Source organism: Perissodus microlepis, chromosome 7, assembly GCF_051167445.1.
Source record: "Perissodus microlepis isolate ML-2025 ecotype Zambia chromosome 7, ASM5116744v1, whole genome shotgun sequence".
In the NCBI taxonomy this organism is placed as follows: Eukaryota; Metazoa; Chordata; class Actinopteri; order Cichliformes; family Cichlidae; genus Perissodus; species Perissodus microlepis.
In genome coordinates this window covers 4,872,984-4,899,396 of record NC_140467.1, presented here as the reverse complement: position 1 = coordinate 4,899,396, position 26,413 = coordinate 4,872,984, and the positions used below count along the sequence as shown (strand labels likewise).

General features: G+C 39.8%; 2 protein-coding genes across 5 annotated transcripts; both read left to right on the top strand.

Moving 5' to 3' along the window:
* The first annotated feature begins 5,067 nt into the window (after positions 1-5,067).
* On the top strand, positions 5,068-16,372 carry nap1l4a (nucleosome assembly protein 1-like 4a). 4 transcript variants are annotated; one of them, XM_084932953.1, is made up of 15 exons: positions 5,068-5,143; positions 6,050-6,087; positions 6,973-7,045; positions 7,710-7,854; positions 8,391-8,477; positions 8,646-8,780; positions 8,866-8,937; positions 9,037-9,176; positions 9,429-9,574; positions 12,454-12,473; positions 12,596-12,715; positions 12,841-12,876; positions 13,051-13,104; positions 14,270-14,304; positions 14,660-16,372. In XM_084932953.1, exons 2-14 carry the CDS (start codon positions 6,072-6,074, stop codon positions 14,273-14,275), a joined length of 1,050 nt encoding a protein of 349 aa, XP_084789079.1. In that variant the 5' UTR covers positions 5,068-5,143; positions 6,050-6,071; the 3' UTR covers positions 14,276-14,304; positions 14,660-16,372. The 4 variants fall into 4 exon arrangements, with proteins under 4 accessions (XP_084789079.1, XP_084789076.1, XP_084789077.1 ...); XM_084932950.1 differs by lacking the exon at positions 14,270-14,304; XM_084932951.1 differs by lacking the exons at positions 5,068-5,143; positions 14,270-14,304 and adding an exon at positions 5,150-5,259.
* An 8,319-nt stretch (positions 16,373-24,691) lies between these two features.
* Positions 24,692-25,854, top strand: phlda2 (pleckstrin homology-like domain, family A, member 2). The gene is made up of 2 exons (XM_084932955.1): positions 24,692-25,369; positions 25,516-25,854. Exon 1 carries the CDS (start codon positions 24,913-24,915, stop codon positions 25,327-25,329), a length of 417 nt encoding a protein of 138 aa, XP_084789081.1. The 5' UTR covers positions 24,692-24,912; the 3' UTR covers positions 25,330-25,369; positions 25,516-25,854.
* Positions 25,855-26,413: the final 559 nt, after the last annotated feature.

The window sequence follows — 26,413 nt, the reverse complement described above, 5'->3', positions numbered from 1 at the left end:
ACTTTATTGTCATTGCACATGCACAGGTACAGGGCAACGAAATGCAGTTTGCATCCATCCAGAAGTGCTTTAGTGATATAGATATATTACAATATATATTAGCAATAATATAGATATGTAAGTATATTACAGAAATGGGTCTATTATGGTATGTTATAATGTACACGGTATGAAGTATGTTGTGAATATTCTATAACTATAGGTATGTACAGGCTGTAGTGAGTACAAGCTATGAACAGGATATAAATATGAAAAACTATACAGAATATGAAATAAATAACTTTACAGAAATCTGAGATATACAGTTATACAGAAATGGGAACTATGCAAGTTGTAAACAGTTGTAGGGTTAAAAATTATCGTATGTACAGAATGATTATTTACAGAGCTATACAGTAGTGCAGTTAAGATAAATTAGATATGTGGATAATTTCTACAGAGGCTATATAAAGTGCTAGTGGTTGTGAGTGGTGGTTCAGTCCATGTTATTATTGTGTGTTTGAGGGTACAGTTGTCCATTGTGGGTGTGTGTGTATGTTCAGTCCATGTGTTAACGTGGGTCAGATGTCAGGAGGCAGAGTTCAGGAGTCTGACAGCTGTGGGGAAGAAGCTGTTCCGGTACCTGGTGGTCTTAGTCCGGAGGCTCCTGTAGCGCCTCCCAGAGGGCAGGAGGGTGAAGAGTCCATGTGATGGGTGACTGGGGTCTCTGATGATTTTCCCAGCCCTTTTCAGACACCGCTTCCTGTAGATGTCTTTTATGGCAGGAAGTGGTGCTCCGGCGATGCGCTGGGCAGTTTTCACGACCCTCTGCAACGCCTTCCGGTCCGAGGCAGAGCAGTTCCCGTGCCAGACTGTTATACAGTTGGTCAGGATGCTCTCGATGGTGCAACGATAGAAGTTCACCAGGATGTCTGAGGACAGGTGGTTCTTCCTCAGAGTCCTCAAGAAGAAGAGGCGCTGGTGAGCCTTCTTGACCAGCTTGGAGCAGTTGGTCGTCCAGGTGAGATCCTCGGAGATGTGGACTCCCAGGAACTTGAAGCTGCTCACACGCTCCACAGCCGTCCCCTTAATGTGGATGGGTGGATGTGGGTCAGCATTCCTCCTGTAGTCCACGATGAGCTCCTTGGTCTTCTCGGTGTTAAGCAGCAGGTTGTTTGTGTCGCACCACTCAGCCAGACGATCCACCTCCTCCCTGTAGGCGGCCTCATCGTTGTCACTGATGAGGCCAATCACCGTGGTGTCATCTGCAAACTTAATGATGGTGTTGGAACCATCAGCAGGTCTGCAGTCATGGGTGAAGAGGGAGTAGAGGAAGGGGCTCATCACACAGCCTTGTGGTACACCGGTGTTCATTGTGATGGTAGATGAGCAGCGGTTATCCAGCCGGACATGTTGGGGGCGGTTGGTCAGGAAGTCCAGTAACCATTTGCAGATGAGGGAACTGATGCCCAGGTCTGTCAGTTTCCTGATGAGTTGTGAGGGGTGGATTGTATTGAACGCTGAACTGAAGTCTATAAACAGCATTCTGGCGTAGGTGTTGTTGTTGTCCAGGTGTGAGAGGACAGAGTGCAGTGCGATGGAGACTGCATCCTCTGTGCTCCTGTTCTGGCGGTAAATAGGTGACAAAGGACAGCCTTGGAGGACACCACCCATCAGGAATGAATCTGATTCATGGCTATTAATGTAAACCAAGCTCTAATTATGACTGTACAGAGACTGGAAACAACTAAATACACTCAAACCAAGCACACACTACATATTGCACACAATCTGCCTTATACTGTGCTCAGCATATGTGCTTTATGTGCGTTATTTGCTTTCATAATCACTTAACAGACTTAAAAGCACCCATAACACACCTTAATATCAACAAAAACATTTGACTATGTAAGCCAGAGGCTTAAATAAGACAGGCTTCACTGGTCACTCCTTAAGGAGGTTCTTCTGACAAAAAGAAACACTGCAAGAAGAATGGGCGAAGGCAGTCTATACTATTTGTATGTATAAATTGTGTGTTTCTGTAACAGGGAAATTTCAAATGTCTTATTTGCTAATCTAACAGGCGTTTTCTGGTACATTAAGATGAACAGAATCAGCTTTTTGGGAATTCCTTATCTGGATGATTAAGAATCTATCAAGCAATTTAAATGTTCAGGTATAAGGCCTTGACTAAAAAAGTGGAAAAGCAGCCATTGTCCAAAGGAAAGAAAACCTATTCCTCAAGACCACTTAAAAAAAATTAGAAAGTCTGATTCACTGGGAAACAAAAATCTAAAGAAATGAGGGATGTTTCCAGTTTTACTTATCGCTAAGTATTGCCAGGTATCTATGTATGTGCCAAAGTGGCCCACACACTCTTTGTCTATACTTTCAGGTCTGACTTGCTTACAAGAGTTTTTCCTGCATTCTTCACACGTACATGGTAAAATCTTGTATCGCATAATGAAACGTGTGAACACATGAACAATGAAGAGGGACCACTGCATGTAACACCTGATGTGTGCCTCTGCTTCCCAAGTGGGAGGACAGGAGAGAGAAAACTGAGATAAGATGAAATCTGTGAGTTATTACTTGACAAATGGCTGTGAAGGACACCCTACTTCTTGCCCTGCAGGTGTTATTATTATCTAAAAATGTGACTTTGTCTGAGATTTCAAAGTGGTTGCAATAATGTTGCAAGCTTTCAGATAAATATATTTTCCCCCTTTTTATGGCTAACTCAAATATCTACATTACATTGGTTGGTAGTGCGCAATGTGTTTGTCTATACATTTATAGTATAAATTGGCAGTTATTATACAGTTGTTTCTAGACCCCTGGCTCTTCCCAAATGCTATACAATCACATTTGATTTCTTCTGTAAGTACAGACCCTGCTGGTAAATGTCACAATGTGACAGGCACAAAGTCTGGTCACAACAATCCTACCCTTAGGGGCCCCAGTGCTGTCACTTCCTCTCAAGTGCGTAGACTACACTGCAGTTGATAGTGAACAGAAAGAAGACCAGATTTCAGTGATTTTATGTCTATTGCACTATTTCCGTAAATTTCAAACAGAGGGGGAAAAAAAACCCTTAATGTTATAACAGCGGGATGTGGCATATAAATAGTCTCTATGATCGCTACCAGTTTAGTCTCATGACCTGTTCTGTGAACTTGTAAAAGAAAAGCTTGAATTGATCTAGTTATTTCTAAAATTTTTAAGACAGGTGATTTATTAAGAATGATGATATCAGGATGAGATAGGTGTGCCAATCCAAGCTACACATATTTAAAATTTCCTTTCATGTCATTTCCTGGTTCCAGTAAAGACAATGATGATCTCTGACAAAACAGGCAAATGTTACCCTTTGTCCTAATGGATAAGATGAAACTGTATGCCAAGGGCAAGCATGGCATCAGCTTATTGACCCAACTCAGTAAGATCTGCAGCAAAAACAGGGATGTCATTTAGGGTGCATAAGCATGGCCACATGGCAGCAAAGATGGGGAAGATGATCGAGATTAAAAGGATGACACTACCAGAAGGCAAGCGGCTATCTGCTATCCCACAGGTCAACGTGAACAATGGTGAGGATGCAAGGAGATCAGCCACAGCCAAATACTAGAGATGCTTTGGTGACAATGGGCTTTTACTTCTGCATGAGAAGAATTTATGTTACGTTTTAGTAATTGGAGTTGAAATGTGCTTGTTGCTGTCACATTTCAACCTCTCTATAACACCCCCCCCCCCCCCCCAAAAAAAAACCCCACTCAGAGCTATTACATGTGTTTATTTCATTATTATTAGTTTTATTTGTTCTTTTTTTTGTTTTTGTTTTTTGTTTTTTTGTTTTTACAAAATGTAACATTTTAATTCTTCCAGATGTTTTCCTGAGTATAATGAAAACAATGAGTGTTTCACGAATGTTATTTGGAATGGAAAACACTTATCATTAATAATCTTTTAGTGGCTTATTAATATATTTATACAACATTAGAGTCTCTTTCTGTGGGTAAATACCAAAAGAGTCATTGTCTCTGACAAAATGAGTATATGAAGCCCTCTTGTGGTCTACACGTGATCTGGCCAATCACTCAGAACACTCACTAGAATTTAATTGAATTTGCTTGTCTCTTGTGCCAAAACATTTGAATTTCTCCTATTGCAAAGTCCTACATTTAATTCTGTAAGACTTAAAGTGCCCTAAAATGTAGTCATTATTAATTACATCCGAAAGTACTCACCAAAACTGATAACCTGAGTTATACCTGTCCTCTGAAATCACATGATTTTTAAATGCAGCTTTGAAATATACAATCATAAACATGCTGGACTATTTAAAACATAGATTTCTAAAACTACAAGCCACCTTAAATTTTCAAAACTGTGGTTGCATTATGCCATGTGATGTGTAAATGAAGGCTGAAATGGTTCCAAATATCCATCAAATAAAACTCAGGCCAGGACAGACACCAATGTGGGATTTTTAATTGGCTCTTGTGAGACATTATGATCATATCAGAAAGCATTTATCAAGAGAGTATTTATCTTGTCTAATGAAACATCTGCAGGCTGGACACTATGTATAGGAGTTTTCATGCAAATCTTATATTCCTTGTTCCACAAGCTGTTATCTTCTGGGTGCAAGATAAGAACTTGTGCATGCAAGAACATTTGCATTTTTAAAAGTAATGATCCTGTGAGCATGCTTAACTTCCCCATACATACATACAAATGTGCACAGAAGATGATGACACTGTTCTGACAAGAAAACAAGTCTTTTGGTATGAAATGATTATCTTCTGTGCATTTGTGTTGCACGTACACAAGATGTACTCTCAAGAAATGCTTGTTTGTTTGTTTGTTTGTGTTTTTATCAAACCCTGACAGGGGTTTCTAGAATTAGATTACATATTAATCATGAAAACACTTCTTTGTTTAAGAAACCCTGGATGACTGAAGCACAAGTGAAGGTAGATAAGTGATCGGTGTTACCAAAAATGACATTTTCGCAACGCAGTGCTTAAATGTAGCACCAAGCTCGCTCTCACCGGCTGTCCAATCAGAATCCAAGAAGCTGGAGCATGTGTGTCGCTCGGGCGTGCGGATTGAAGCGAATACGCGTGAGCGACGCGCCTGGCGAGATTCCGCTCATATAGAGGTAAGACTGCTGAAACAGTCAGTAAGCAAAGATTTGTCATTAATTTTAGCATATGTTTCCATGTTGGAGTATTACTTTTGCAGCCGGAGTTATCTAATGAGCCCGGCGGACCGCCGGTAAACTGTCTTCACGGTACTTTTGTCTGACTCTGGTGTTTTTAATTCACGCGCGAGCTAGCCGAAGCTAGCTGGTATTAGCTTGTCAATGCGGTCGGTAGTGGCTAGCTGTTGTACCGTTATCCGTCGAGATACATAATGGAATTGTACAGCACTGCTGCTCTGCCTCCCCATTCTGATTGTCTTCAGCCAACTGGCGACAGTCTAAAATAGTAACCCTTACACTTTGTCCTCGCCCAAGCATTGTTCTTAGCACGTTGGCTTGTAGTTTCTTGCTACCTAGCTGGCTAACCCGGTTAGCTGCTGTCAGATCTTTGGCACGCCCATACTAAGTGATTACACCTATGTGTTTGTAAGTGAGGTGATGTTAGCGTCCACTTTCATTAGATGTTGCCCAGAGGTTCCCTGATGGCCATAACCAGCGCTGGTCATTTTACACTTGTTGAAAATGGAGAGATGCTAACTTTGGTTGACATAGCTTAGCCCAGCTGCTGTTAGCATGTCAATGCGTCATCGGCCTGCGCTTGCTCAACACCGCTGTTGCTGTAGATCGGTGAAAGTTAGCTCAGCTGGTCTGCCTGTCACTCTTCTGCATCGGTTTTAATTATGAGCCTTCAGCGCAGGTTATTTTTGGCAGTTCAGTAGCTTCTCTAATTTACAAGGACTCACTGATGAGATACAATTGACAGTATTCATCATTCACTTTGGTGTTACTTCCATAAGTTACTTACTCACTTTAATTGCTGATGATGATTACATGGCTTATATAATCTCATATACTTCTAAACAGAGGGAGGAGCTGACACTTGGTCATGGAAGCCAATAAAGGTAAAAATAATTTTTATATTTTTCCCACTGGCCACGTTAAAGTAATGCATCTGATGAGATTTGTTTACTTGATTTGACTCTGTACCTGTTGGTTGTTAAAGGTATGTATGCTTAGTAAGTTTTTCCATTACTCAATGGAAAAAAAAAAAGTCTTAATGCCAGTTCTTCCAGCAATTATTATTTCAAATATGCAATTTGTTGGCAAATTGTTAGAAAAAGTTGTGAAAAATGAATTCAGATCCTCATTATGCATATTACAAATGTCCTTTTCATGAGCTTTTTCCAAATCAGCACTCCACTGAGATTTCCCCTTTGAAGATCTAAAATGATCTTCTAATGGGATCTAATGTAGGGCATTGTTGTCATTGTTTGACTTCTGTACTGCCTTTATTACCATTGACTATAACATTTCTCTTAACGGACTTAAGGTTTTGGCTAATAATAATAATACATTTTATTTGAAAGCGCCTTTCAAAACACTCAAGGTCGCTGTACACAGTAGAATAAAAGCAAGAAGTTTGCAGAATCATAAAAGCATAAGACATAAATAAAATAGGAGAGTGGAGAGGTTGTCTCTCTCTCTCTCTCTCTCTGGCTGTCTGTGGACTTTTTTAAGCTGTTACTATAAAACCATATCAAACATGGTTTTATATTGCTAGTAACTGCTTTATTCCAAGACAAGGGCTAGGGATGTTAACTAGTCCATTATTTCACAGTATTTGTTGGCTGTTGTTTTATTGATTGGTTTACCTTATATTGTGTACAACAAGGTTGCAATTGGCTAAATATTAAAGTAATATTACATGTAATTACATTTAATACACATTTTTGTTATCACAGTTTTGAGATGAACATCTCTACTAATGTTGTATGCTGGTTTGGCAGGTAAAGGGGATCAAGGGATGCAAAATCCAAGTGGGCAGGTGGACAGACCTGTCAGCTTCCACTTCTTGGAAAGGTCAGTGCAGCTGAACTGTGATTCGATTACATTTTTAGATATGCTAAAAAATGAAAACACTCATGATTACAATTTATTGTTCACATCATTGAGCGTTGTAGATGTCAATTCAAGAGAATTGCAACTTTTAAAACATATTAAGGCTAATTGTAACTAAATAATTCTTGAAGATTTATTTCCCCCTTGCATTGACCTTTGTGTGGCACAGAACATATCTCATTGACATTTTTCTTGGCATTTGACACTAAGGAGCCAAAAGTTTGCAAATTACTTAAATTTCCATTTGGACAGCATGCTCAAAAATGCAGAATCACTAATGTAAAATCATATAAAATTATTCAGTACAGTGAACTAGTCTGCTGTTATGCATGGCATAAAATAAAACTTTTCACATGTACAACAAAACCAGTTTTTGGATTGTTGGCTTGCTCCAGTCAGCAGATGAATTTGATAACTGACACTATTGAGTAATTTCCTACAGCTGATAGGATTTTTTTTATGCTGTACATATAAATAAAATCACTGTTTAATCTCCTAAAAACCAAAAACATGATTTAGTTCGTTGTAGACTCTCAACAAATGTTTAGGATTACATTTTTTCTTGTAAGACATTTTCCTTCATCATTTTCTAATGACCCTTTGTTATGTTTCTCTTCCCTTATAGCATGCTTCCCAAAGCAGTGAAGAGGCGAGTGCATGCCTTGAAAAGACTACAGGTGCAATGTGCTAACATAGAGGCTAAATTCTATGAGGAGGTTCATGAGCTTGAGAGGAAGTATGCCGCTCTCTATCAGCCACTGTTTGACAAGGTACAACAGATTTTGTTTTTATTAACACATTTCCTTAAAGTTATTTTACGTAACACTAGGCAGATATTTTCCTTTACTCTTTATGTGTTAATGCAAACAGAGTAAATGCTAGCTTTAAATATAAAACTGAACAAATCTGTAAGGATCACTTGTGGTGTTTCCTATACGAATGGGTGTTTAAGTGTTTCTGGCCTAATCAGAGGTCAGCAAGGCTGCATCCATTGTGCTAAATTGAAAACTGCTGCAGCAAGTAGTCGACTGTCCTTTGTCAGTCAAGGCTATTTCCAGAGATAGGGACAAGAAGTCTGCCATTCTTAATCACACTGGAGACTGGCAGCTGTAATCCTGCTGCACCTGTCCTGTGTGCATGTCGTGTGAGTGTGTGTCAGTCTCTCTCTCAAATGGTGTTGGTGTCAGTCTGCGAGCTGAAAATAATCCACGCTTGCCAAATGAACGTTTGCCTGCATAGTTATATTTCATCAATATATTGAAAATTCTGTTAAAAATGTTTAACTTCACCATAATGTCTATCACAGAGACGAGATATCGTCACAGGAACAGTGGAACCCACAGACGAGGAGTGTGAGTGGCAGAGTGACAGAGACGAAGAGGAGGAGCTAGCTGTAAGTACAAATTTGATTTTCCTTTAGAACCTGATACCACATTTTAATGTAATCTTGCTGCAGTGTGAACTGTCTGATAATTTGGTAATAAATCATGATCTTAGTGCAACTAAATATAGATTTTTGTGAACAGTGAGTGTTGATTATCGCTCTGTCCACTCCTTACAGGAGGAAGTAAAGGAAAAAGCTGCTATTGAGGATGCAAAGAAAGAGGAAGCCACACCAGAAGAAGACCCAAAAGGCATCCCTGAGTTTTGGCTCACTATATTCAAGAGTGTGGACATGCTTAGTGACATGCTACAGGTACATTTCAGTGACTGATGATCCTCTTCTCCCTTTTCACTTACTTTATCAATAGTACTTGACTTGTCTGTTAATCTCGTGGCAGGAGCATGATGAGCCCATCCTAAAACACCTGAAAGATATTCAAGTCAAGTTTTCTGAGCCAGGAGAGCCAATGGTCAGTGTCTGCCAGTGACTGTAATTATGGTCGATTATCATTAGTTACTTGGGCAAGATTTAAGTCGGTGTGTTAAATTATCCTTTTGTTCCTTCTTAGAGTTTTACATTAGGGTTCCACTTTGAGCCCAATGGTTACTTCAACAATGCAGTTCTCACTAAGGTCTACAAGATGAAGTCAGAGCCTGATCCCTCAGATCCTTTCTCATTTGAAGGACCAGAGATCATTGACTGTGAGGGGTGAGAACCAGAGCTTAATACATATGCTTGTCAAACTGTGGTAAACATGTGATGTTAAGTTTTAACTCAGAAATAGATGTGTGGTTTGTGCAGTATGTATTTATTTATTTATTTTTTTTGTATTTTCTATATAAATCTGTTGATTCTGCATCCCACATATCAACCTCTTCTTAGCAGGCCTTCCAACTTCTGCCTTTTTCTTGCATATTTGCTTTTTGCCGCCTCTCACTTTTTTATACTTCCTCTCTCTAGCTGTCAGATAGATTGGCACAAGGGGAAGGACGTGACAGTGAAAACCATTAAGAAGAAGCAGAAGCATAAAGGCCGTGGCACTGTCCGCACTGTTACCAAACAGGTCCCCAATGACTCCTTCTTCAACTTCTTTAATCCTGTTAAAGGTGAGAGCACACAGACACGCATAATGTTTGGGATTTCTCAGGAACTCTCAAAGATACTTCTCTCTTAAAAAAACAAAACAAAACAAAACAAAAAACCCACAAGTTGAGAACTGTGTACAGATCTGCCAAACCTCCACTCAGAAATTTGCTTATGTTGCAAGAAATGGGTACACTTAATGGGCTGGTAGCATCTGTTTACATGCAAGTAGTTTAAAAATATGTAAGCACATAATATGAGCTGTTAATCATGTATTCAACTAAAGTGAACAGCAGGTGGCAGCAGACTCACTTTTTTAAATTGTTCAGACAGTGCCATGAGTAGGTGTATCAGTCAGTGTAGCTGTTGCTGCTGAAGCTGAACTTTGTTCATTAGTCAGCTTTGGGACTTTTATAAACTTTGGTTTTACCATTATTTTCCAGCTTGAAAGGCTTGTTACTGTGATGCTAAACAGTGACTTTAATGACTGATAAAGAGATAATTAAAAATTTTAGGTTTAAGGTAACCACCACCTTTTAATGACATCATGTAGTTTATTGATGTTATTATTTATAACTAATTTTAACAGAGCTGGCACTCTGGGTTCTTTAAACAATCTTAACTGTATTCCAAGTTCTTTTTTTTAAGGCATTTAGCTTGCTGAGTTTAAATTAATTTGGTGTTAATTTAATTTAAATGAACAAATCAAACCATTCTAATATTAGGCAACCTTATTGAAACAGTTGCCTCATTTAAAAACAAGGCAGGTCAGTTTCAGTTGAATAAACATCAGGTGAATAATAAAGTGTCAGTTAGTCAAATCTTGAAAAAAATCTTGATATTCTTATTCAAAAGATCATTAAGTCAGGGCAGGATACACCTGCAATGACTGTGTCGTCTTTCCTGTATAGACAGCTTACCTCTCTGACATGCCTGGACTTATTCTGACTTTGAGGAGGTGACCTGATTACTCATTGGCTGCACCAATGTTTGCCCTACTAGTTCGGTCATAGTCTTGGTGTATGACTAGTGGATATAAATACCTCCTTGTCAAGTGTGCTTGGGTGTGCAGCTCTTTGGCCAGAATGGCCATTAGTAGATAGGCTATCATTCAAAGCTCATGTGAACATGTACAAATGCTGCATGTGACTTACCTGCTGTGCACCCCATTGACATATCAAGATTTTGATTTCTTGAAAATTTTTATTGGTAAATAGTTGCCAGAGAAAACGTTGGCTTTTGACTATACATGTCGTTTTTCAGCATGAAATGAATACAACTTTTAATATAAAGCTTGATATCTCCATCTGCCCTAGGAGGAAGCTTATTCTCAGTAGTTACAGTCTTTTTTGTGTGTGCATGCATGCGTGTGTGCGCGTGGGACTTCTTTATAAGCAGACCTGAACTATGCCAAGTGTCATGCATATAGTGCTGCAGCTATTCATTATTTTAGTAATCAAGTAATTTATTGAGTAATTGGATAAGAAGTACTTTTGTCTCATTAATGAGCAATAATAAATATTATAATAAAGAGATAAAACACAGGTCAATAAGAACAACTAAACCCTTTGATTGTATACATGCTATACAGATAATTTTTTTTTTAAAGAAAAAGAAATACAAAAAATATATAAATAATCTCAAACAGTCCAAGTAGGGCTGTGCGATATGACCAAAATCTCATATCCTGATATAAGACATTTATCGTCCTGACAACGATATAAATCACAAAAATGTAATATTTTCTGTGGATTTCTCGCTGTGTTAAACAGATGGTGGTGGATGGAACAGCTACAAAGTTTGCCTTTCTTCACATCAGAGTTTGTTGATCAGGTGCTTTGATGAAGGACTCCTGCTAGCTTTTTTTTTCCTAGTATTGCTTTTAATGGTGATCACAGAAACGCCGCTGCTGTTTTGGACGCTAGAAACACATTTTCTTTTGCTCACCCTGAGCTCACCGTCTCTGTAACGGCTCTGCCTCTTTCCTCTTTGCATTGTGTAAAGAGATTCCGTTAAACTGGGTCAATGTCATCATCACTGCTGATGTTGTGTTATTGGTATTTTTGTTAAAAACTGGAGGTTGTTTGACCTAATGTTGTAAAAGTTTTTTTTATTCACATGCTGCTCCTTAATAAGTTTGTATTGCAGGTTTGTTTTTAGTTGTACATATGGGTAAAAAGCTCCCATTTACGTTTAACACATTGGCGCGCTACAGAGCTGTGCATTAAACGAAACATCGAAGGAAAGAATTTGTGTCAAATTTGTGATAATTAAATTACTTGATGATTCATTGCAGCCCTACATGCATAGTCTTATATACCAAAAATACTGTTGCGCTTAAATCGCATGCTTCACTAAAAATCTCTGGATAAATTTCTATTTTCCTTCCAAGACTAGCACTGCTAGTTGTAAATCTTAAAGTGTAAGACTGTTGGGGTTCTGCTGTTAAACTTGTAAAAAATCATCTGTCATGTAAACATGATAATATTGACCTGACAGGTACAAAATTTGCAAATAATAATGTACCATAAAACTTGACCCCTCAGATGTACATAACACTGACCAGTGTGAGCACAGCCTCTTAAGTGTAACGTCTCAGTTTCCTCTAATACAGAATTGTTCAAAGAACAGGAAGGATCAGATGATGTCGCTTTTAGTCAGCGTGGTGGAGCACAAGTGTTTGCTCATGGGCTGTCACTTCCTGTGTATGATAACCTCGCTTTGTGATGTCATTGATAACCTACTGGGTCTTCATACCTTATGTGAAATTCAGCTAATCCCATAAATCTTTCCATTGATATTGGCCTTTGTTTTAATGAATCTTATTTTTACCTCGTCCCGTTTAAATCCTTTCTGTCATCGCTTTGATTCAGTGTGTTAATATATTTTTTTTTCTTTGCAGCTCCACCAGATGGAGAAATGGTGAGTATAATGTTGCTGAAATGTTCTTCATAAAGGCATTATTGCACCATTTCTTAGGTATTACATTCTGTTCAATCTGTCAGATTTGCGTGATAACGCTCTGTTCTATTCTTGTTTTATAGGATGAAGACTCTGAGTTCACCCTAGCCACAGACTTTGAGATTGGTCATTTCTTCCGTGAAAGAATAGTTCCCAGAGCAGTGCTGTATTTCACTGGAGAGGCCCTGGAAGATGACGAGAGCGTGAGTTTTTGCCTCAGACGCATGCACTTTCAGACACGACCATATAAAAAACTGAAGTCAGAAGTTGGATATTTGCAGACTGACTTTGATGGCTTTGGGTTTTTTCCCCTTCTTTGTTTTTGTAGTTTGAAGAGGAGGAGCTGGAGGAGGGAGAAGAGGAGGTAATTATTTGTTCACTGACAAACACTTGAAATCTTAAGAAATGCCCCTGACTTTCACACAGGGATTAAAGTGTACCACCTCAAAACATTTAAATTATACTAGTTACTATAAATGTGAAATTTTCTTAAGTATTTCTTGCATGTTTAAGTGTCATTTTTCTGTTTGTGTCTAAGGAACAAGATGAGGAAGGTGATGACGATGATGATGAGGGAGACTTTGATCCCAAGGTCGGTTTACACCCTACACTTCCTTCCCTATCATTGTAAATTATCACAATTTGAACCGTTAGGTCCTCAAAAGTTTAATTTAGTAAGTCAAAGTTTTGATATATCCCATAAGTTTGGCATATGGATGGTAAAATGTTTTGTCAGTGGTAGAAACAAGCTTATGTGTGGGATTTGCACCAGCTTGATCACTGTTATGTTCATGTAAAGGAGTGTCGTTTACTCTGTTCTTAATGAGGGTCCGCAAACTCCTGCAGGATTAAAGGAACCTCTAATTTTGTGCCTCCAATTTGTAATGCACACAATAGCAAAGCTATTCTTATTATGTTTTTAGCATTTTTACTAAGTGAAGAAAGCAGAGTTCTTTGGATCCTTTTTCCATCTGTAGCTGTGTTGCAGTCCTGCTGAGAGTTACTTTAGCAGAGTGTCAATGTCCTGTTATGTAAACAGTTGCCTTAAAAACAATATGACAGTTCCTTGACTTTGGTTTCTAATTTTCTCTTGTAAATGCACAGGCTGCACAAACCTGACTGTCAGGATTTGGCTTCAATTTGAAGTCCTAACAATCTCAATGTTGTTAGACTGCTTTGGGGAAGCTCTGGTTATCTAGGAGACACTGGTTATATATTTTATCACCAGAGCCTCAAGATCTCAATATTTCAAGTAGCTGTTTTAGGAGACCATTACTTTCTCTTGAGTCATCTGTTCACTGCAGTGCAGTTGTATAATGTCCTGTGTTGGAAAACTACTGATTGTGTGACCTGTTCATACAGGTTACGTCTCATTTCTTTCAGGCTATCGGATTTAAATTTAAAAAAAAAAAAAAAAATCACGTGTGATGGAGGAAGTATGGTGTAGTTAAGATCACTATACTCCATACTTCCTCCATCACACTGGACTATCACATAAACACATAAACAATGTGTCCTGAAAACATGTAATAAGTTGGTTGTTAGTAGTGTTATTTTTATAAATTTTTCTTTAAATTTTATTTTATCTTTTTTCCCATTCCCGGATACCACCTCGTCACCCATTGTTTTTTGCTTCATGGTGCTCATTAATAGCAATGTTTCACTGTGCTTTTTTATCATTTATTTTTTAATGTAATGTTTTAACTTCATCATACTGTTGTCTCTCCCTCCCCTGGATTACCCCCTCTCCCTTACAGGCATAATCAAACATTCTCACCCCATGCATTTCTAGGTAAGGGAGAAATTAGGATGGCGTCCCACATACATCACACTCGCTCGTCCAGTGGCTTTGGTTTATTCTTGCTTTCCTTTTCTTCTTTACCTCTTTAATTTTTGTTAACATTCCCACCTCTTTAGGACCCCCAGTTTACATATTGAGTAGATTGCTTCTGTTCTTAGTCATGTTGGTTTCCATCTATTTACAGTTCTTGCTTTAGACCCATTCCAGGTTTCTAACAATCCTCCCTTTGCTGTACCAAACAAGGTGCTTTCTTTCTTGAGCAGTTGCTTTCTAGCTAGCTGATGTTGAGCAGTTTCATTGCCTGTCTCGTTTCATTTTTTTTCTTTTTCGTCTTTGTTCCTTGCAGAAAGAACAGCCCCAGCCGGCTGAGTGCAAACAGCAGTAACCTTGGTGATCAGGGGAGGTGGAGACCTGCTGTCCATCAAATCAGTTGTTAACCAATCAGCAAGTCCTACTACTTGTACAGGCTCCGCCTTTTTACAAACTCTTACCTGAACGCAATAGAACGCAAACCAAACTGCGTTTTTTACTATGTGCATGACTTCTTTTTCTTTTGTCTTGCGCCCATCTCGCCCCGTTTATTTGGCTTCATTTCAGCCCAAAGCAAGAAGTGACTTGACTCTATGTAAATTGCCATGGCATCATATAGGAACAGTTGTCTTTAATAATGTGGAGTAGGTTACTACTGCCAAACTCAGAGCATTATTAGATGAAAGAGTTTAAAAATAAGCAAAAAGGATTGGATCCCAAACTTTAGTTTTCATGGAAATCGGTCAGTTACTCAGGGTTTTTTAAACACCAACACGATGTGAGTTTACCAGGAAACTGCTGAACAAGTTTGACTTAATCTTTCACTGGGGTTGTTATCATTTGTTTAGTGTTTTTTAAGAGACATACAATTTAATTTACTTTTTTTAAATGTTCATTGTCATGTCATTGGACTATTTATTCTGGTGTCATGCAGCTATATGATACGGTGCATTTTGGGGAACGCTTTAAGGCCCATCTGCAGTTATAGGCTCAAAGCTTATTTGAGCATAGCAGGTTAACAAAACGTGAATACTGCCAATTTTTTTTTGTTTGTTTTGTTGTCGTTTACTTTTTTGTTTTTGTTTTTTTTATTTTAAAAACATGTTCAGACTGAAGATTCATGTTCTGCATTGATAGTGCTCTCTTTTGTTCGGATTGTAGTGGAGTAAACAAGCATTTACACTGAGCACACTAACTACAATCACGAGACAAGCATGTGGTTATATATTTCCATTTTCTTCAGTCACCGCTGAAATGCTCCTTGCTCTTGTTTTAACAGCTTGGTGAGAGTACTTTTTTAAATTACAATGTTTGACATGAAAGACAAAACTTGAAAGAATCTTGAATTTCCCCCAGCCCAGGCTTCACATCCAGTCTGAATATTCTCCTCACAAATGACAGATTTAAGCAGTGGCCCACCCCTAGGCTTTTTGTGGCTGTTTTATAAGATGGCACTTCTGGTATGTATCTTGCGCTAAACAAGTGTCATTTAGAGTCAGTGTTGGGACACAAAGTGTGGATAAAATGTAAATTCTGTTGCCAAGAAGCCAAAATGAAAGACGCTGTTCTGGTTCGTTAAATTGTTTGCCAATTGTCGTTAACACAGTGTAATCTAATTCAGCATTTAAAGTTGTTTCAGAATATATAAGTATTTGTTATTGTCTACTTATTGAATCGGTAGAAAGTGGGAAAACAAATGGGAGAAGGTGCCAATGTATTTTATATACTTAACTGGGATTTTGGCCATTTGTTTTGGGCGCTTGTGCCTGATGACTGATCATCAAAGGACTTGACAGCAAAATATTATCCACCCCTCTCTCTCTCTCTCTTTTTAAAAAAAGATTGTTGATCTTGTTAGACAGATCTCAGAGCCACGGTTGACGTCTTCAGATCCTACTGCATTGGACCGTGTGCTAGCAATGGCCTTAACTGGTTCTTATTCACAATTTGTTACTTGCGTAATATTTCTTTTCAATTTGTACAGTTAGTTAAAATATTCTATTAAAGTTGTGCGACATGGAAATGCAAATTCGTTGTCCTTTGTGTGTTTGTGTTTTGTGTTGGTTTAGCCAGGAACACAGGTAACCCACTTTTTTATTTTGTATAGGAATTAAGAGAATCAGGTGCTGATAATCAAATGCACTTTGAGTTAGCAAGTGTTTGGGGGTTTGCTCATGTGGAAGATTGTGATGCGTTACGATCAGGAGGAGGAAAGGAAATTTGCAAACAATTTGGAAAGTTCACGGTGCAAAAGATTATTCACACGTGGAAAGCATTCAAGACTTGCCTTTTTTTCTTTTTTTTTTTTTTGCATGAGTGAACATCCCAGTAGATTAACTGCAAGGTCAAATCATGCAGTGCTCAGAGAAAGTTCAAAAACCTCAACAGCGACATCTCAGACTCTACAGGCCTTTACAGACATATTATAATACAGTCAGAAAAATAATGATTAAGTATGGCTTGCTAGGAAGAATTACAATGAGAAATCTCTACAGCATGACACCCTTCTCAAGTTATTGTACAGATGAGACAATACACAGTGCTACCTTCGGGGAAAGCTAAATGTCATATCAACATGCTGTTGGTGGGGTGATGGTTTGGGTTTGTTTTAGAGCCACGGGATCTGAACACCTCTCAGTCGTGTCGACCATGAACTCAAGGTGAAGCCATCCGTTTGACGGTTAAAGCTGGGCTTAATCCCATATCGGCAAATCTACAACTGAGTAGCTTGAAAAGCAAAGAATCAACGTGTTGCAGTGGCTCAAAGTCCAGAACTCAACTGAAATGCTGTGCATGAATAAATCCCCACAAATCTAAATTAACTGAAACAATATAAAGCAGAGTGGTGCAAAATTCCTTGATAATAATGTGACCGACACATCCTAAATTTGACATGCAGCACACAGGTTCCTCGTGACATATTAAAAATGTCCCTGGAGAGCTAAGCACTTTGTCTCCTGCTACTGAAGCTGCTCTGTTGTATGTCCAACCCGGTGTTGCTGTGGAGTGATTTATGTGCTCTGGTATTTTTTCTCAGGTGAATGCCCATGCTGTTAAAAACACATCAGGTGATGATTTGCAAATGATTGACTAAAGCTCTGAGCAGCGCATGCAGTTGCAGTCTCTACATGAGCAAATCAGCTGAGCCTTTTGTCCATCACAAACACCATAGTGACAATGTTAGAGCAGTTTGGTATCCAGGCTGCAGGAATTGTGGTTTCAGTCTGTCCAACCTCAAGAAAGGCAACCACTTAGTGTGGAATTCTGTCTTGCAGATAGAGAAAGCATGCACACTCCTTTGTGAAATCCTTGTGATGCATTGTGGGTGATAATGGCTGAGGACTCTGAAGTTTCTGGAGGAGAATATCAACACGGTGCTGACATGGGTGCTTTCTTATCCTGTCAACTCATCCAACAACACTTACAGCTATGTGTGTTTATGCCTCTCTTCATCGGGGCATAAAAGCGACAACGTGAGACGGCAGGAAAACAACATTTTGGATTACACCAAGATGACAAAAAGGTGCTAAAATAAATGCATGAAGGGAATAAGATGTGAATTCAGATCTTTCCATCCTTCAAAGCAGACAAACCACAGACTGAAGTCTCTACTGTAACTTTGGGGATTTTGCTCTCAAGACCTGTGAACAAGACATTATTCATACTGAGACTGCTGCGTGGGGGTTTGAGGATCACCTCACTGTAACAAGGAGTCCATTTGTTTCTGCATTTTCATGAACTAGGCCAGGGAGGTGGAACTCCACAGTGGAGTTATGATGGCTGCAGATTTTATTGTTACTTAACAATAAAAAGTAACTTTTGAATCTAAAAATGGTAGCCAAGGTAAATGTAGCTTTTCGAGCTACAGTGAAGGTTTATCAGCTTACTGCAGCTTTGCTGTTTATTGTTTAATCACATATTCATACAGTACATTGATAGGAGGACTGAGAGGATGGTTAACTTCTTAACAGCAAACAAATACAGAGAAATCCTTTTAGAGAGCTCTGAGGGAGATGGATAGTTGCGCATGTTAGCAGCCGTAGAACAAAGAGGAGCATTCAGATTATTCTGACATCTCCTGCCGTCGTGTCCTCATCATCTAGCTGAAGGGAAAAGGGTGCAGTCTTCTTCCAGTCTGACTCTGAGCTGCAGCTGCACCTAACGTCCCACTCTTGGCCTCAAGGTGGTACTGGCAGCGTTCCTACGTGTACGTGAGCACACATACAAGTGTGCCTGAACAAAGTTGTCTGTGTGGAGTGTTCTGTGTCGTCCTCTCTTATTCGGAAGTGATGTGAGCCAGCCTGAGTTTCAGAGAGAGAGAGTGAAACAAGGGATTAGAAAGGCGCTTTATGCTGGTGGTGCTGGGTTGGTGTTAAAAAATGAATGAGCTGAACTGGAGCCTTGATAAAAGAGCCCATTTCCTCTTAGATCTGATGTTATTGGTGGTGTTGCACACTCTCAGTACAGACAAAGATATAATCAGAGACATTTTAATCTTTGAAACTCTCATTAACTTTTTGTCCTTGCTACTGGATGACCGTGGATGGTCACCACTTTTTCAGTGGTAAATAGTGACTATTAGGTTGCTAAGCTAACATTGTGACATTATACCTTTTTTGACATTCAATCTTCAATCATGGAAATCACCTTACGAGTTTACACAGTAACCCTGCAACTTCAAATACACCCAGTGTCACAAAACCAGCTTTTCAATGGATAACTTATGAATTTGGCAGAAAAAAGCTCAATCATGAGCGAAAGAGCTGAGTTATGAAGATAGTGGATATTCAATCTTGTCATTAAGGCCCACGATCAGAAAATGCATTCAGTGCAGGAAAAATGTAAAGTTTAAAACGCAACTACAGGTCATACAATCACAGCTAGAACAGAAGAGGAGTTGCCAAAAACACAAAAATGAGTGGCAGTCAAAAAAAAAAAAAAATCCAAAAGTTTACAGAGGTTGAGACAAAGCAATAACATCAAGTAGAGGTTGCAATCAAACACGAGACATCAAGGAATGAATCTATGTGGGTTATCACAAGTAGAGGGAGAAAGAAAGAAAGAAAAGACACAATTTAAGGCAGAAACTTAAGGGGCAATAATGTGTGCAAACCAAATCAAGGATCTGGAAATGAGTCAACACAAAACATGCAAAGTGCCAACCGACAACACCTGCAATCCAGAATCAAGGCCTGCCACACACACTGCACAGAGGACTCATGGGAAACTGTTCAGGCAGGCCATCATTTAAAGGGACGAGAGAGGGGCACACTCTCCTCCCAGAGCAAGACTAAACATGGCTGTGACTAACACATCACCCTAGGCTTCACAATGCTGCTTTGTGTTTGAGTGTCACATGTGGGCGTCAGGTGACGGAACTAGGGGGGGGGGTTGACAGCTGTTGGCCAAAATACAACCATTTTTCTCTCTTTTTGTTTGTTTTATTTTGGAGTTTATCCCAGCATGTCTGGTACCTGACTGGCGTATCTCTGTCATTGTGGGAGGAAGAGCAGAATGGCAGCGTGGGGAGAAGCTCTAATAGAAAAAAGACTCGGCAAGGACACAAACCCAAGCTGTCCACAAAGCAGGACCACACAGAATAAAACAAAGAAGCATCAGATAGAATGGAGAGGAAAAAATAATGTCAAGGACCAAATTTAATGCAGCTGATTATCAGAAAGCTCTGCACAATCTCTCACATTAAAGGCATAATTACATTTATCTGTGTGTGCTTAAGTTAGATTACAAACAATGGCCATTATAACCAAGCTAATCTGCTTTGCTTTTATTGCATTATCACATTTTTACTTGGTATGTCTGGGAAAGAAAGCCTCACGCCCAGTTACAGCACAGCAACAGGGCTGCGCTCCTCCGTGGGGATTTGTGAATGGGTCGTCAAATGAATGGCAAGCTAGGTGTGGCGCTTGTAACCTGAATCACGCTCCTTAACTTCCGTGCACGGATAAAACCGTCAGTCAGACGTGGGAAACATGAACAGGTATCAGGTTACATAAGGAATGCAGCCATGGTTGATTTAAATGTATGTAAAATTTGTATCCTGCCCCATGCTCGCTTTTGTTTTGGTTTGAACGTTAACATCTGTGACTGGCTTTTTGTTACAATAAAAACTTCTGCACTGAATGATAATATGGTATGAGTTAGTTCCAGGTAAAATGGAATTTCCTCACTCGTTCATTATCTTCTCATGCTTTTACACAGATTATGTTACACTGTGGCACTTCCTTGAAAAACAAGATCAAATTGTTTCGAAAGAAAAGAAGTCTTAAAACAAACCAAAGTCATGTGTCAGATTTAGCACTAGGCCAGAAACCCAAAAGATATAAATGTTTAACTCTCAAGTCTGGTTCACATATTCGGCTCCTACCACAGATTAGATTCTAGGTTTATCATATAAACTGCAGTGAAGCTGTGCAGGCTTTGAGTGAATGCTAGACTCCTGCCACAGAGAAGGATTGCATACCTGTCATTCTTCATGGAGTAAAATTGGCAAGAATAAAGTGACTCCTAAGATTGCATCTCATAAAACTTATCCATTCATGAGATGTGCATAAAGGAAATGTGGTTATCCTACGCTGCATTGTTCACGCCAGTTTATCTTGTAATATGTGAGCAGGAAATTTAGTGCAACGTGTTTTGCTCCCTGTTGGAATTTATGAATGGGATGAATCTGATGAATCTTACATTTGCTGGAGTAAAAAGACCAAATAAATTCCATTTATATAGTCTCAACTCATAACAAATGTCATCTTATTTAAAGGCGCTATAACAGAAAGGAGTCTCTTGCTGTAATAATAACTCTTTGCCATGACCCTGTCCAGTTCATAAAGAGAGCGTAATGTGTACGAACAGCAGCCATGTCTGTTTTTATTGTTCTCCTCGTGCAACATTGTGTTTGACTGCACGCTGTCCTCATCAACCATTTGTTCTTTTTCCCACGCTGCTGAATGCCAGCATAGCCGTGCACACACACAGAGGGCTTATCAGAACAATGCCTCAAATAGCTCTGGAGTCTCATCATAAGGGCATGTCACCAAGGAGCAGAAGAGGATGATTATGTGTACATCTATGTGTATGTATATGTGTGTGTGTGTGCCAGCGGCAGGCCAAAGCATCAGCGTGTCACAGTATGCAGCTGTTACCTGTGGGCTCTGCTGTACTTGTAAGCAGCCATCCATACTGGTTCCCACTGTTAGGCTGACTATGTATAGTTCCCTGTCCGTTGGAGGTTTTCACAAGCTAGCACACAAATGCAATGCATGAACACTTGTTTACCTTTACCAATGCACAGATATATGCAAAATAAATTAAAAAAGGACTTTGTAAGCTACCATTTTCTGTTAACAGGCAAGTGCAAAGAAAGAACATGTCCATCAGATAAACACCCAACTGGACCCAACAGATAAAACACTTTGTACATCTTCTCTAAATATGTGTTCTTAGTGTTAATAACTGCTAATAGCACCAATAATTGATGCCTCATACATTTAGCTTCAGCTCTTGGAAATTCAGATCAAAACATAGCCAAGTTTTTTGGTTTCCATGGCTGATTTATAACAAAGTGAACTGACAGACTCACGTGATTTAATGAAATACAGACATAAAAAATGCATGTTTAAAATAATTATTATAATTAATGATATATTAACTTAAATCATTGCATCAATAATCTTCTTGTTTCCAGTGGTCATAACTCAGTTATTCCATCTCTAATTAAAGTTCAACAATAGGGAACACAACCTGCTGTTAATGGAGATTTCTAACATGTGCTGATTTATTTTCAGTCCAAATCAGTTGCAGCAGGGTTCAGTTAGTCTGTCTGTATTTCTTTTTTTTTCATTGTGTTGTGACTCACATTAAACTCAGCAGCTTCATGTCTTGACATGACTACCAAACTCTGGGTCTTTCTGGTCCTTCCACCTGCTGTCTTGTCACACCCATGCGCCTGTGGCTACAAGGCTGCATGACACTGAAGCAAACAAGGTTAAAAGATCAATAAACCTAAAGCTCTTTTAATCTTCTTGCCCACATTATGTGACAAAAACCCTCCTCCCTTGTTGTAGTTTTCTCATTATCTGACTTCCTCCCCATATGTCTCTGGGGGATTTGTTTTGTCTTTGCGGAGACAGCGAGAACCGGAGTGCACTGATTTGAACCTGAGGTTGTCACAACACACCTGCAAGATCCGTCACAAACCTCAGTTCCCTCGAGAAATACTTGTACTTTCCCACAATCTTGAGAAACAAGGAACACAATGTCACATTTGAGTTTTGCTGGGGCTCGAGCATTGCAGTCGCAGTATGTGGCTTGTTAATTTTGAATGTATTCACACTTCTCCGCAGTGTGTAATTGTGTGGAGAGTTTATTGCAGGGATACCAAACCCACTTTCTGTGATGAAAACACTGTGTAGTGCTTAAGTATGGTCATGTCTGCTTCCATCCTAGTTCAGGGCTTTAGTTTAGAGTTTAGTTTCGTGCTTTAAAAACTCTACAATAATGCTGCTGAGCATAATTTATTATACCCCAACCCTGCTGTAAAATAAACAGTCATCCTTACACACACAGGCTGACACAACACACTCATCCACAAACCATCACCCAAACCCCTGGCCCACCTTAGGCAAGCAAACTCTTCCAAAGTAAGCTGCTCTGCAGCTCCCTGAGTCACTGCCTGGGCACGCCTGTGAGTCTCCACCACTTTACTTCATCAAACAAAAAGCCCACATATATGTATGTTTCAGAGACATAAAGCAAAGGCCTGGAAACAAAGGAAGAGGAAAGGAAGTGAAGAGGCGTTGGTGAACCTTTTCACTAAACAGAAGCTGGCTAACTCGGTACACGTGTAGTTTTGTTTTCTTTGAGGTCAGAGGATTAAACTGACCACCACATCCTCATATACTCACGCAGCAATTGTAAAACACACTGGATGTTGATCTGTTTGAAATTTCTTAACGTAGTTACATCTTTGGTGCTGTCAGATCTGAATGATTGTGGTGACGTTGATGTGTGAGGCCTTTTTATTTTGGTAGGCTTGTAAATCGTGGCCACACAAAGCATTTTTATGTCCATATGGTCCCCCGACTATTTACTGCACAACACTAGAGACCCAGTGATGAGGGGTGATGACACATGACATTTTTTATCTTTAGGGGAGATGTTTCCACAATGTCTTTGAGGGGAGACAGATAGAGAAGTCAACACAGAAGAGCCTGAAGTGGGTGCTATAAGCGTCTCTTCAGTTATGCACACACGCACACACAGAGATGAATGAACTGAGGTCAGTGTTGTGTTGGTGTGGCTGAAGCCCCAGGGGGACAGGACAGGCTACGTGGAACAGTCGATGACATCTGCCTCCTTACCATCTCCTCCTGCTGAGTCACACAGGCTCCAAGGGTTCAGGGATACGTATCCAGTGTCTGCTAAAATCTGTTTGACATGAAGAAACAGGACGGAGTCAGTCATGTGACTGGTCGGTTGGTGAAGAAGCACAACTTGGGAGTGGCAGGAGATACGGTGATAGCAGAGCCGACACACCTTAGCAACGTTATCAAATTCCATCAGTCATGCGGTATAGCTTTCATTTTTAGTAACCAGCACCCCAAGATGAAACTATCAAAACCATGAATCACCTCCCAAAGCAGGCCCCAACTAGAGAATGTCTATTTTTAAATTCAAATATAGTTTGTAGTTAGTTTTATGAGCTAATAAAAGAAATTACACACACACACCTATATATCAATCAACAGTAAGCCAACAGTCTGTGGGCTAACTCACCAACATTTGATTCTAACTTGTGAGACAGTTTAACTTAACCACCTCACACTGAATTGCTGTTTCTACATTTAAATACCACAGAATGTTTTCACTGGTGTTGCTCCTGAGGTAAAAATGCTTTATTTTTGTTTTGACATCCACAGACAGGAATAGCAAAGTTTACATGAAACACTACTGAGCTGAAGCACATTTAGTCTAAGTATTACTTTTTGAAAAGGATCACCAGAGAGCAGGGTGGCACAGAACCTACTTGGCACAGTTTAGGGTCATAAAGAGGAAAAGGGCTGATTTTTAAATCTTAACAGAGAACTTAACTTCCTCTGAAATTACAGCTGATATTAGAGGTCAGACTTATGGCCCAGAGTCACTCTGTGTGCACATCTGGTAATATAAGACTGAATCACGCGGTGCAGACTGGGCAAATACTTAGACTAATCTCCGCAGTAGGATGTGGATTACTAATTAACGTGTTGCCAGCCAGTGTAATTAGGTTCAAGTTAGGACTTCCTCTTTACCCCCCCCCCCCCGCGCGCCCCTGCATCCGCCCACACACAGCCTTGAATTACTCCAGCGGCAACTGTTGATGCATTCTCCAACCATCTGACGTCAAGAGGGAAGGGCTGAGGCCAGAGCGTGCTATAAATGCCCTCTGGTAGCTTGGTTCATTCACAACCACACTCTGGATTACCAAAGCATCTGTAGAGAAGATCCTTCCACAAGCGGCTTGGACGACCCAGCAGGAAAGCAGAGGGTTCACAAACGTGCCAAACATAAACGATGAAAATGTCAGCGGCAGAGATCTGCCAGGTTCTCAAGGAGGGAGAGCTGGAGAAGAGGAGCGACAACCTACTCCAGTTTTGGAAGAGGAAGACGTGCGTCCTGACCACGGACAGTCTCAACATTTACCCCGACACGCAGAAGCGCTCCAAGGGCAAGGAGCTCAAACTGCAGTCCATCAAGAAAGTAGACTGCGTGGAGCGCACCGGCAAGTTCGTCTATTTCACCATCGTGACCACAGACAATAAAGAGATCGATTTCCGGTGCTCCGGAGAGGAGAACTGCTGGAACGCAGTGATCACCATGGCCCTGATTGATTACCAGAACAGAAAAGCCATCCAGGACTTTAAAACGAGACAGGACAACGAGAGTGCGTCGCCGGGACAGCAGGAAAGACGCATGGCGAGAGCGCCCTGAGCCGCCATGGGAACGCCGGCAGTGAACTACTCCTAATATGGTGAGAGACACATTATGAAACATGGCTGCCACAATATATGAATAAAAATATGAGTCATATATACTAAAAATAAAATCGGCCGCGGTACTAATCAGCAAAAATATTTTTTAAGTTTAAACTAACGGCATGTTTTTAATCCCCCACAGTGCCATTGTGGACCATACAGAAATAATATGAGGACCAAAAGGAAGACGAGGTCATCCGGTCCAGAGATGAAGGATTGTTCGGGATTAAGTTCTCGGAGAAACGGGGCAACTGATCTAAAGCGTCACTTTTACAGACCCCACCACACAGGACTGAACTCACGAACTGTCAAAACTATTTCATGTTTGCTCTCCGGAAAGAAACGACTCCTAAAACCACGATGTTAATTTATTTGTTTCCAGAATATGGTGTTACTGGCAAACTGTTCATGTCATTTAAATTATTTCAGTGTGTGTCATGTGTGTATTTATTTGAATAAATATCAGTTTCTTTTTGACATACTTCTACGATCTCATCTGTTTGTTTTTTCTGTCATTTTATCAATGACATTTATTTTTGTCACTTGTCTTTAAAATCCATCAGTCCATTGGTATTTCATTACAAAATTGTGGAGTCAGTTACAGTATATTTGGAACTCAGGCGCACTTTTCACCGGAAACACTTCTGATTAAATACCAGACATGCAGCCGTAAAAAGGGAGTGGAGGACAGGAAAGTCCCTTTCCTCTTTGCTGGCAGGTGGAATGTGACGCTTTATTGCTGGGCAGGGTTACAGGATTGAGTCATAACCGATAAGCAGGGCTGCACGGGACACTTAAAAGACTAAACTACTTTTGAACATACCTGCTTCTAAGGTGTGGCATGTTCACAGCTCCCAATGGGAACCCTTGAGATAGAAACATAGAAGATGTAAAGCTCAACAGTTTATTCATTTTAAGTGGTGGCTCTTGTGATTATGTGCTTAAAACAGCTGAACTTTTTAAAATGATACTAAGGCCGATTTGGGACCATATTCTGATAAAATACGCCTCTGCACCATTTTTATCAGATCCCTTTGATC

Coding starts and splice junctions, on each gene's coding strand:
- nap1l4a (XM_084932950.1), top strand. Junction 12,474..12,595: donor CTCCACCAGATGGAGAAATG/GTGAGTATAATG, acceptor CTTGTTTTATAG/GATGAAGACTCTGAGTTCAC. Junction 13,105..14,659: donor AGGGAGACTTTGATCCCAAG/GTCGGTTTACAC, acceptor TGTTCCTTGCAG/AAAGAACAGCCCCAGCCGGC.
- phlda2 (XM_084932955.1), top strand. CDS start 24,913: ATGAAAATGTCAGCGGCAGAGATCTGCCAGGTTCTCAAGGAGGGAGAG.